We start from the raw sequence: 13078 nt of genomic DNA, 5'->3' as shown, positions 1-13078 counted from the left end.
GAATTGCATTAAATGTGTAGATTGCTTTAGGTAGCATAGACATTTTCACAATATTTATTCTTCCAATCCAGGAGCATGGAACATTTTTCCATTTCTTTGTGTCTTCCTCCATTTCTTTCATGAGTACTTTATAGTTTTCTGAGTATAGATTCTGTGTCTCTTTGGTTAGGTTTATTCCTAGGTATCTTATGGTTTTGGATGCAATTGTAAATGGGATTGACTCCTTAATATCTCTTTCTTCTGTCTTGCTGTTGGTGTAGAGAAATGCAACTGATTTCTGTGCATTGATTTTATATCCTGACACTTTACTGAATTCCTGTATAAGTTCTAGCAGTTTTGGAGTGGAGTCTTTTGGGTTTTCCACATATAGTATCATATCATCTGCGAAGAGTGATAATTTGACTTCTTCTTTGCCGATTTGGATGCCTTTAATTTCCTTTTGTTGTCTGATTGCTGAGGCTAGGACCTCTAGTACGATGTTGATAGCAGTGGTGATAATGGACATCCCTGCCGTGTTCCTGACCTTAGCGGAAAAGCTTTCAGTTTTTCTCCATTGAGAATGATATTTGCGGTGGGTTTTTCATAGATGGCTTTGATGATATTGAGGTATGTGCCCTCTATCCCTACACTTTGAAGAGTTTTGATCAGGAAGGGATGTTGTACTTTGTCAAATGCTTTTTCAGCATCTATTGAGAGTATCATATGGTTCTTGTTCTTTCTTTTATTGATGTGTTGTATCACATTGACTGATTTGCGGATGTTGAACCAACCTTGCAGCCCTGGAATAAATCCCACTTGGTCGTGGTGAATAATCCTTTTAATGTACTGTTGAATCCTATTGGCTAGTATTTTGTTGAGTATTTTCGCATCTGTGTTCATCAAGGATATCGGTCTATAGCTCTCTTTTTTGGTGGGATCCTTGTCTGGTTTTGGGATCAAGGTGATGCTGGCCTCATAAAATGAGTTTGGAAGTTTTCCTTCCATTTCTATTTTTTGGAACAGTTTCAGGAGAATAGGAATTAGTTCTTCTTTAAATGTTTGGTAGAATTCCCCCGGGAAGCCGTCTGGCCCTGGGCTTTTGTTTGTTTGGAGATTTTTAATGACAGTTTCAATCTCCTTACTGGTTATGGGTCTGTTCAGGCTTTCTATTTCTTCCTGGTTCAGTTGTGGTAGTTTATATGTTTCTAGGAATGCATCCATTTCTACCAAATTGTCAAATTTATTGCCATAGAGTTGTTCATAGTATGTTCTTATAATAGTTTGTATTTCTTTGGTGTTAGTTGTGATCTCTCCTCTTTCATTCATGATTTTATTTATTTGGGTCCTTTCTCTTTTCTTTTTGATAAGTCGGGCCAGGGGTTTATCAATTTTATTAATTCTTTCAAAGAACCAGCTCCTAGTTTCGTTGATTTGTTCTATTGTTTTTTTGGTTTCTATTTCATTGATTTCTGCTCTGATCTTTATGATTTCTCTTCTCCTGCTGGGCTTAGGGTTTCTTTCTTGTTCTTTCTCCAGCTCCTTTAGGTGTAGGTTTAGGTTGTGTACCTGAGACCTTTCTTGTTTCTTGAGAAAGGCTTGTACAAGCCCCTAACTTATTTTATTGAAATTCAGTTAGTCAACATATAGTGTATCGTTAGTTTCAGATGTAGAATTCAGTGATTCATCCGCCGAATATAATGGCCAGCGCTCATTACATCGCATGCCCTCCTTAATGCCCATCACCCAGTTACCCCATCCCCCCACCCACCTCCCCTCCAGCAACCCTCAGTTTGTTCCCTATAATTAAGAGTCTCTTATGGCTTTTTCTCATGGTCTACATTGCTCCCAACTCAAGCTTTTTTTTTCCATTTTTGGTCCTGACTCTATCCATTGGACTAGAAGACTCATCCTGGTTTCTTCTAGTTATCCTTTGGTTCACTCCATAATACTTGGTTTGTGATTACATCTGTTTTTTTCTACTGTCCATCTCAAACTCCTGGAAACCAGCCAAGGAAATATTTCATAACACCATTAAGACCAATAAAGCTGAGTTTGATTTAGATCTCAATTTCAGTGGAGGAGACCTTACCACTTACATCTGCTGCGATCTCATTCTACTCTAGCCCACTCTATTCTCCAGCAGCAGGGTGGGGGCCATCCTACGGAAAGAGAGCCTCAGAACAAGGAAACTCTAATGCTGTGAACACCTCTCAGCAAACTAGTCCTTAACTAAGTCTCATTGTTGACAAGAGCGAAACCAAAAGAAAAGGAATTTAGATACTATCTGCAGTGAATCTCCAATCACAGGCAATAATTTCTCAAAATACAAACTTTAAATATAGTTGCCACTCCATTACGGTATGGTTCTTCTGGTACCATTTATATTAGCTAATGTGACAAAGGAGTTTCAGAAAACAAAGGAGTTTCCTTCTCTTTTAGTCCACCTTCTGTAAAATTCTGTAAAACTAGTAAAGTTTCATAGTTGTCCCAAATCACACGCTTCCTGTTTTTCTTTCTCCTATGCCACATGACTTAGAAGAATTATAAAGAAAATACTGTTAAGTTTTTCAAGACTTTTAATTTTCTTCTTCCAGGCCATATGTCTTACCCAGGACTCTACATGCTGTATTTCATTTTATCCTCACACTAATTGTATGAAATAAGTATTTTAATTCCTATCTTCAGAGTGTTAAATGATTTAAGGTCACACAGCTGGCCTTAAAATGGTCAAAGCAGTATTTGAACTTTGATCCTTCTAACATCGGGGCCTTTGTTCTTACACTGTTCCATGTTTGATGAGAAAAGAAATTCAGGCTCAAATAGTGTTCTCAAAGATAAAAAGAAATGAGGTATTACACTATAAAAATATAGGGAGTCACCTCAAATGCACAGTATAGAGGGAGAGAAGCCAATCAGAAAAGGCTACATACTGAGTCCAACTATATGATGTTTTCGAAAAGGCAAAACTATGGAAACAGTAAAAAGATCAGTAGTTGCCAGTGATTGGGGGAGGGTACGATAAAAGACAGAACCCAGAGGGTTTGTTGTTTTTTTTTTTTTTTTAGAACCCAGAGGATTTTTAGGACAGTGAGACTGTTCTGTATGACACTAACATTGTGATGCATGTCATTATACGTTCATCAAAACACATAGTTTAAAACACCAAACTCAGATGTGAACTCTGGACTCTGGGTGGTAAGGATGAATCAGTGTAGATTCACCAGTTGCAACAAATTTCCCATTCTGGTGTAAGCTGTTGACAGTATGAGAGGTTGTGCATGTGTGGAGAGAGAAGCTATATACGAACTCTCTGTACTTTCCGCTCAATTTTGCCATAAACTTAAAACTGCCCTAAAAAATAAAAATCTATTAAATAAAGATCTCCCCCACTAAACAGACATCATAGACTTGATGTTACTTCACACCTTGCTTGATTTTCTACCTATGGCACTTAAGATACTAAAAAGAAAATAAAAACTAGTCGGAGCTAAGCTAGTATAGAATGTGACTCTAGAAGTGAAGCTATCCACAGGCATCCTAATTCAGTCTCAATTGCCCTTTCTCTCTCCTTCCTGTCATCTACATTGCCTGCCTTTCATTGTTTTACCTCTTTTATCCCTACCACACAACCTTTATATGCAGGAGTGGAAAAGAAAAAATAAAAACAAAATCTTTTAATAGTGCTCTAAGTATTTATGGTTTCCCCAACTACTGCTTCCAAAACCTAGTGGTGTAAAGCAACCATTTATTATGCTCATGGGTCTGTGAGTAAAATTTCAGACAGGGCACCGTGAGGATGGCTTTCATCTGATCCCCGATATCATGGCCCTCAGATGGGCAGACTCCACAACTGGGCTGACTGAGCCGGTTGGGGCTGGAATCACTTGAATGCCTTTTTTTCATGTTTCTGGGTGGTGAGGTTAGCTATCTGTGGGAACTCAACTAGCCAGTTGGTCAAAGTACTTGCCCGTGGGGGTCTCCATTAATCTCTTCATGTGGGCTAGTTTGGGCATGATGGCTGTGTGCCTGGAGAGCATCTCAAAAGAGCAAGGGGAAGTGCATTACACCTCTATGATCTAGCCTTGGAAGTTATATAGGATCACTTCTACCATACTCTGTTGGTCAAAGTGACCACTAAGTTGTACCCAGTTCCAAGAGGAAGGGACACAGACCAAAACCGCCAGGTGGGAGGAGTGTCAAGATCATACTGTAGGCAGATACGGGATAGGAGATATTGTTGGAGCTGTTTGTGATAGACTCTATCACAGAAACTTTTGTTATATCTTGTTGTACCTCAAATACTAAATATGTATTGCATTTGAGTGTTCAGTTAGACTTTATTTCTGATTGCCTATTTCAGATTATGAACCACAAAATGACAATGACTGCCATGTTGAGTTAATTTACACAAGTTCCCCCATAGCAACTTGTACTTGACAATCATAGTATATGATATTATTGCTAGTGCTGCAATTGCTGATAGATACATGCACTTAAGCAATCACTATTTTTTATATTTGTAATGTGTTGCAGAAAATCTCCACACTAACCAAAAAGACATATAGCATCTTTACTGTGCAAGTAAATTTTATTACTCCAATTAGGTCTTAGTTGCTTGAGAGGAGTACATAATTTCTTCTCCCAAGTGAATAGATTCTTGTGAAGCAATAATTGAATCTCACAGTTGTGGGGGAGGGGGGGATCGCTACCCTGAAGGAACTATCTGGTTTCCTCCACAATTAATCATTTTGGTTTCAATAGGTTATTACACGGTCTAGATGACTAATCTGTGTAAGATCTTGATCATGACTGTGGACCTCTTTTGAAAAGTGAACTAATGAAAGCGCTTGTCCCTTTTCAGTTGATTTCATAGGTGGCTTTGATTCTTATGGCTATCAAGGGCCTCAGAAGACATCTCATTTACAACTACAGCCTATGTACATGTAAGTACTGTGCTTTGGAGATAATCTTCTGTGATCCTAAAAGATAATTAAGTAAACAATATTGTGGCACAAAATAGATGGCAAGGAGCTTTCCTCCAATTACATACTTCTCTTCTATTAATATTGTCTTGGCTAGGATAATTCTATAACATTTTCTTCATAATTCTTTTTTAAATTTAACTTACCAAAATGCCATCTCTAAAGTTACCTTTAGTCTTATATATAAGTATCAAAAGTATCAACTACAGAGCTAAAAGACCTTTATTAATATACTACTTCTTTGAATTACCCCAAATTACATGTTTTGAGAATGATATAACATGGGAGGTAGTTACTTGTGACTATATTTAAACTATGTGTTCTGGCTTTCCCAGGAGAGTCTTGGTAATTTACATGGTTGTCCTGGCATAGTTATCACCAGTACCTCCTCTTCCTCTCAAAAGTATTCTCATTTGGACGATAAAAGATAGGTGATCAGTTATATATAGTATAACCCTAGTATATATAGTATAACATTAGTTATGTATAGTGTTAAAAAAATTTAAAAACTGAACAATAATGCTCTGTATCATTTTTCTGATGTGAAAAGTGAAAATTAAGCCAGAAGAGTAACACTGAAATTTATCAGACCCTTAGCTCTAGCACTCAAGAGAGCAGACATACAATCAGAGCCTGATTTTTATATCTGTGTTTAGGCAAATTCCCTTGGATAACAACTGATAACAAATTCTATATATCAGCATCAAGTGATATGCTGAATTGCAAGCGAAGATCAAAATAGAAAGTAAGATTCCAATTCATTTTGAAATGTGAGCTTCTCTCTTTGAAGATATGTGTTTGTCGTCGTTGTCCTCCACCATTGAATCATTTTACCTTTTAAGATTGTTAATGTGTAGGATAATACATGGATTTTTAGAGTGTTTCTCCTCCAAGAGATTAAAGTAATTTTTATACACCTCCTTGTAAGCTTCTCCTTAAAAGGAGAATGATCTATGCATCACGCCTGCATTTTTCTTTGGAAGTATTTGGTAACACCACCCATAAAAAAGACTTTTTCAGTTCAGAATTCAGTCAGTATGATGTGTCATTCAAAGCATCCCCTCTGCAAATAGTACATCACACACTTTCTTTTTAGTACCCCGCAATCACTGCCCTAATTCAGGCATCCATTACCTATTGCCTTCTAAATTTAGTACCTCCATCCCTTCTTCCATGAGGCTGCCAAATTAATCTTGTCAAAGTACCATTTTGACTACTCCCTCCCCTGCCCCCAAACCATCAATGAATCCCTATCACCTACTCAGCAAAGTCCACTCTCCTCCCCATAACCTGCAAGTAGATTCTCATTTGGACCCAATATTCTGCTGAAATATTATCTCTTCCCTTCAACCCTTAACAACCCTTGACTGCCAATCATATGCAGAAGATGCTCAGAGATACTGGGAAAATGTAATCATGAGTAAGAACTGGCTCTGTCCTCCTGAAACTTATACACTACTGAAGACATTAACAGTCTGATATCTCCCCTTATCCACCTTATTTTTTTTTTTTTTTGCCTGCCAAACTAGAACTCTTGCTTTCTGAAAACATGATGTGTATTTTTCCAATTATCTATGCTGTTCTCTTAACACAAAACATATTTTTTTTTCCAAAATGAAATCCCACTATCCCTCAAATTGTATCTTAAATACATATTTTATGGAATATTTTTAAATCTCTTTTCCTCTGATAGTTCTCTTTTTTTCTAAGTACTGCAGCTGTTTTCTATTTAGACTATGTGTCTTCTGTGCTCCCTGGAAGACTTGATAGCTTACACAAAAAGTAAAATGATAAATCTTTTAAATTCTTTACCACTCTTCTCAATATTGTAGCATAACCTTATGTAAAGTATTCCATTAAAAATAAAGGCAAAACAGTAAGGAGTAGTGGTTAAGATGACCTACAAAAAGCAGAGTACTAGAGATAAAATTCTTTATGATCTTGGACATACGATTTTATTTGAATAACTGTAACTATTCTCATCAAACCTAAGTTTCCTTATCTGCAAAATAGAGATTATATAGCCTACATGCTTTATATAATTATTCTGAATTTAGAGGCACATAAGACATAAAATATGCCACAGAGTAAATGCTTAATAAACATTAACTTATTAGTAGCAGCAACAATGCTATATTAATGAATTTTATTCATGAAAAGACTTTATCAAGTCAGAAATAAATATGTACTATATTTCATTCCCAAAGGATTTCCTCTATAAACAATGTATCACATAGAATATCTACCCAAGTAACATGTAACAGTATGTTTGTACTTAAGAGTAGACCAGAACATCTACAAAGCTTGCAGTTGTTTGCTTTTGACAATATCGCATACATTTCTTCACCATGTAGCACTTCACTGTGCTGGTCAATATGCACGATCAATAAATGTGACCAAGTTATAATAAATGACATGTAACCACATATGTAGGATTAATTACAATAATAACACAGATTGCTAATTATACACAATCAAGTATATTGTTTCAATTCAGGCATTTATAATTCTAATGTTGTCCTTAAAGAGTAACTCTGCAAGTTTAATATCCAACATTAAATTCCTTAAGCAAAACTTCCCATGATTTTATGAAATATAAGACTTTAAATGCCAAATGAAAGTAATAAAAATATTTTCTTCCTTACTGCCTGAAACTGATAAAAGTATCTAAGAAGTTTCAAGTCTCAAAACTGCTCATGAAATAAGTAAAATATTTAATGAAATTCAAATTTAGAAAGTTGGAAATACTTGCATATAACAAATTGTTAGTCAAAATACAATACTGTCCCTTCTACAAAACATCCCCTATGAGACTTCACGTACTACAACACTAAGATTTTATTTTACAGATGAGGAAACTGGATGAAGAGAAAGGAAAACAAAGGTCCCACGACTTGGTAGTTGTACAACCCCCCAGTATCAGCCACTTTTCCTGACCCCTTAATTCTGCACTCTCCAAATTCTCAGACAGACCTGCCAGTTTGCTCGGGCATTCACTGTGTTTCCTGATTTTCAGTTTATTCATTTCTACCTCTCCACACTAACTTAGCTGCCATGCTTCCAAACAGGCCTGCCTCCCTCCCTTTCTCTGCACTCCCTCGATCCCCTTCTGATTTTACATTATGCCCTGAGGATTGAAGGGCTTTTTCAACGTGGTAGCCCTCAAAATCAGTCACTTGAGAGTCACTGCCTGTTCAGATCCGGTGAAAAGCCAAAAGGACTCACACACAGACCTCATCCCCTGCTGAGAGGCAGGGACCTGAACATCTCCTGTGTCTTTGTCCTTTGGGTGTAGCTTTTCCTGTCAACCTGCCATAAATAAGTCTCATAAAGTAAGAGTAATTTAACATCATGGGCCAGTTCAAGCGCTTTAACGATATTATATAGCAACTGGAAATAAAAGCTCTTCCTTACAAGGAAAGCAAATGCTTTAAAGTAATGTGCAGTTTTAGCTGTGGGGCTTCCATTATACCCAGTCAATCTATGGCTGAGAGCTTTGAAAACGCTGCCCTGACTGACTGCCATTTAGGGCCATGTTTCACCACCTACCGTCACCGAACAGACCATCCTCTCTTTTTCAGTTAAGTTAGGCAAATGTTCTTGGCCTGTAATTCTTCTGATTATCTATCACTCATCCTAAAAGAAAAGGTTTTCATGAATTTATTTCTTAGGGTTTGGCACACCTCTTTGAAACAAATCATAGCTCTAAAGCTGCTGCCGCCACACATTCCCATGTCCACAGGTTAATTGTTTAACAAAGTAGGTGCTTTGACGACCCCTGACCTCCATGCCATTGTGCATAGAGCTCTGTCCGGGCACCCTGCTATATGAACTGTGAGAATATCCCTTGGTATCTCACTGGTAACATCTGAAAATATTGCATTCTTTTTAGCAGGCTAATTGTACAGCAATACATATTCATTTCATGTGCCCCCAGAAATGGACTTTAAATGATCATAAGTGGCCTCTTTATCCAGGAGGTTACAGACTAAAAAGAAAAGGAAAGGAAAATTGTCTCTTTTAAAACAAAATTGGGGCTTGGGCTTTTTTTTTTTTTTTTTTTTTTTTTTAATTTTTGTTTGTTCTTGTGCTTGGAGAGGCGAGAAAAGGCACTGAGTTCTTCCCCTGGATTGAAAACATCTTTTCTCTCTCTCTCGTTCTCTCTCCCAGGTCGAAATAATACAGATGGCTTCAGGATGTCAGCTCCTGGACCTTTCAAAGAACTTGATTCACAGTGGCCTCCTGCATTTTATGAAGAGCAAGAAGCAACTGAGTCTAAATATATATACATATTAACACAACAAACATAAAGCCTCCACATACACCGGGACACACACACACACACACACATGCACACGCACACGCGTGTGTGTGCACTCACACACACGTACACAGAGGCCCATACTAATTCCACTTGGCCTCCTTTTTCTAACCGAAACAAACATGCAGGACACGCCCATCTTGGATTTCCTGATAGCAGGCTTCTTTCTCCTAGGGCTTCGGAAAGTTCTCAAGGAGACGTTTTGGCGTCCTCTGCTGGCCGTCACTAACTCCTCCGCAGCCCAACCGGTCGGCCTCTGCCAGCTGCCAAGTCTTCGGGGGGCGCTTTAGTTGGAGAGCCCTGTCTTCTGCACTCCATACGTTTTGATAGCACCACGGCTATGTAGGCAATGTAATTGCAAAAACAAAACACGCCATGATGACCTTGTAACCGAAGTTCGAAATGGCAGGTTGTTTGCCCTAAAGGCTCTACCGTACATACTTGCCTTAACCCACCTAAGTTGTGCGCCCGCCCGAGTCTCAGTGCAGACCTCCCCAAGTCCCTTCCTTTAGGCTAACACACTGCTATTAATTCCGAATGAGTTCGAGTCTGTGTGTTTCATGTCAAGAAACAAGACTGCATAGCCCAGCAGCTCCAGTGTCTGTGTACAAAAGCTGCCCGCTGTCAGCAAAGTGCTTTACCATTGAACCTCCACGGTGGCCAAAACAGACAAGTGACAATAACAACAACGACAAAAATCGTCATCTTTATAATGCTTAAATATGGTCTTCTCGAAGGGGTTGGGTGGGACGAAGTAAAACTTACTAATCTACTAAACTCATTAATCTACTGGAAGCAGAGAGCAGAAATGGCTTAACTCATTGATTTTATTTCTCGCACTCTAGGTGCTTTTATAAGTATCTACAAATGTCTTTTACTAACACAGAAACAGCTGTGGATTTCTATCAACAGAGGCCAACTGAATATGTATTAGCTATGTTTACTCTTTTATATCTAATTCAAACTGAAGACCCTACGTAGGTGAACTTTTTTTCCTAACTTCAGCGTACGAGATTATTTTTCGGGTGGGTGGGGTGGGGGGGAGCAATAGTTACCTTGGTGAAATATTTGAGATCTCTTTGTGGTATTTGGGGGATCTGTTGTGTGTTAGAGTGTATTTTAATCCTCCTGTATTATTGTGGCAGAAAAACTGTGCTGTTAACGTAGTTGGCAACAAGATGCCTTTGGAAACTTAATAGTAGGTCAATGTGTTTATGGAATATTCTGAATTCCTAGGAAATTTTGTTCTATATATTCAAGCATTATTTGGTTTTCATTAGTGGAAAACATAATTAGCTCAGGCTTGTCAGGAACTCAGAAGACTCATATTTTTTCTTGGGAAAATCCACCTGAGATGCTAAAATCAATTTTTTTAAACAAATACAACATCCTTAAATGCAGTGAAATTGAGACTTGAAAAGTTACTAACTGGCATGGAGCAATGTTTCCTCTTGGTTTCTATGTAGTTTCAGTTACTGGGTTAACCTACTTTGGACCTTAGCCCATCCAGATCTACATAAACCAGTCCCATTACTGTGTTTGCATGGATGTCTGTGAAATACACACATACACATTTGAAAACGATAAAGGAACAAAGGTGATATTGGAACATAAACAAACAAACAAAAAGGTTCCAGCACTTGTGCTTGAATTTTCTCAGTGGCTTGTATATGTTTGTCCATACGTACAATGTATAAAATCTATAATTGCAAACATGTCAGTGAAACCTCATATGATGATTTTATAGTGACATGCATGTTTAATGTATGAGAAAAATATTTACCAATGTGTTGTCCTCTGATTCTTAAAATATAAATACTATACATGCCAGAAACTACTCATTTCATATAGTCACATTTTAGTGTGACTATTATAATGAGGTTTCACTGTACATTCGTGCTGTGATGGGGTTCCACCTTCTAGGACATGTATATGGATAGAGATTTAAGTGCACAGACAACAAGCCCTCATATTCCTGCTTTAAGTTACAGCCAAGCTACCACCTAATCACTACTATCATCGCCACGAAAATTTTCAAAAACAGTTGTTGACTACTAAAAAGTAATCAGTGGACAGGTCCTTTTTTGGGAGCAGTGAGCACAGTAGTGTGATTATATCTGGAAAAACAACTAAGTTGTACAGCTGAATCCTCCTCAAAATCCGGTGAAGAATGCTATTTTTCTAGGCTGAGCTTTTGTTATAAACCTAATATTCAGAAGGCAAGAGTTACAATCCTGATGTGTCTTCTTCTTTTTTTTTTTTTTTGCGTTTGTTAATTCTGAATGTATTTTTAACAGAGTGATTTTTTTGACTTACTAGTGTAATTTGCATTTTAAAAATAAATGGAAAAACAATTAAGTTTCTGAGCCATCCCTAAAAACCCCTTCTCCTTCACCCAGCGTATTTGCTTATGTCATTGACAAGGAAACCCTATTAAATTTTCATGTAGACAACGCGGTGTTTGTGCTATGCAGGGATGGACACTTCAGCAATAAAAAGAAATCGCCAGGTCACAGCACCATTTTAGCTCAGTCATAGGTAGTGCGTACTTTCATTATCTCCGAACACTAAGAGTTCTTTTAAGAGACTGCTTGGAATAGACTTGCTGTCATTGAGAGAACTACCCCACCCCGCCCCCCGCTTCTATCTGCATTTTAGAGCATCGGGCTAATAGCTCATAGAGGTGTTCGGGCACTATATTAAAAATTTTTGCTTAACGTAGGCAGGGTTTTTCATTTTTTTAAAGGCCAAATTCTTTAAAATAATCTAACACGCATTTATTTACGATTCCTTTGATGACATAGTCTTTGACAATACTCTCAGTGGACAGTGTTGGGGAGGGATAGGCAAGTAGAGAAGATTAACCCCTGCCATTTGTGATTGCACACCATAATTTTCACTGTATGGATAGAAGCCTGGGGCCTTAGACCGCTCCAGGCTTGGGCCATCTCAGGCTTGAGCTGCCGTTGGGGTTCTTCTCACTGCACAGACACACAGCAGCACCCCACCCGCTTCAAGCCAAAATGCAGAAATTGATTGAAAACAAAAAAGGCTTTGAGGCAGCATTCCAAGAAGCTGGAGATCAGCTTGTAGTATCTGACTTCTTGGCCACATGGTGAGTCTTGTAAATGATCAAGCTTGTTTTTACTTTTGTTCCCTGTGTGAAAGGGATGTTGATGTGGTTCATTGTGGATGACTGTCAGGCTATGCTTCACACTGTGAGGTCAAATGCACACAATATCTACATTGCATAAAAAGAGACAAAAGTTAATAAAGCAACTCTATCTAGGCACCCTAAAGAAGATTCCAGTGTCTGGAGTTCTCAAATAGGGTGTGCATGTGGTAAATAATAAATGTTATTATTTGCTGAGGGTGCCAAGATCTTTGTTTGGTAACTGTTAAAATCATCATCTCTAATACAGTGAAGGAACAGCCAGAATTCCATTGTATTATAACGAGTGGATCATAAACTCAGAAATACAAATTCATTTTAAGTAGGTCACACTGCAGAACAAACTTTTTTGAGATCCAAACCTATTTATTACAGAGACAATAAACTAAGGCCCACAGAGGTAAGAAATTACTTTAGTTTACCATTTATCCTGAAAATGCAAATAACTCACCATTTTACACCAAATTTTGAAATGTGTACTCTGGTCAGAATAAAATAAACAAAATCACAGGCAATGGAGATCTGTCAACTGATGCTAGACTGCTAAATCAGAATGAACCATGACAAGGAAGACCCTAAGACAGTATAAAATTATGAAATGTGTCCGAATTATTGTGTATTAAG

General features: G+C 37.8%; 1 protein-coding gene across 2 annotated transcripts in view; it reads left to right on the top strand.

The window, feature by feature from the left end:
- NKAIN2 (sodium/potassium transporting ATPase interacting 2) overlaps positions 1-11913 on the top strand; it is a 1010035-nt gene extending 998122 nt beyond the window's left edge. Inside the window, exons 6-8 of one of the 2 annotated variants that reach the window (XM_013063305.2) lie at positions 4841-4922; positions 5618-5706; positions 9132-11913. In XM_013063305.2, coding sequence (XP_012918759.1) covers positions 4841-4922; positions 5618-5642 — 107 coding nt within the window. In that variant the 3' untranslated portion in view covers positions 5643-5706; positions 9132-11913. The remainder of the gene's footprint in view (positions 1-4840; positions 4923-5617; positions 5707-9131) is intronic. The other variant, XM_004740120.3, reaches the window with a different exon arrangement.
- The last annotated feature ends 1165 nt before the right edge of the window (positions 11914-13078 follow it).

This window comes from Mustela putorius, unplaced genomic scaffold (assembly GCF_011764305.1).
Source record: "Mustela putorius furo isolate JIRA1106 unplaced genomic scaffold, ASM1176430v1.1 tig00003863_pilon_pilon_pilon, whole genome shotgun sequence".
Taxonomy (NCBI): Eukaryota; Metazoa; Chordata; class Mammalia; order Carnivora; family Mustelidae; genus Mustela; species Mustela putorius.
This window is presented reverse-complemented; position numbering and strand designations above follow the sequence as displayed.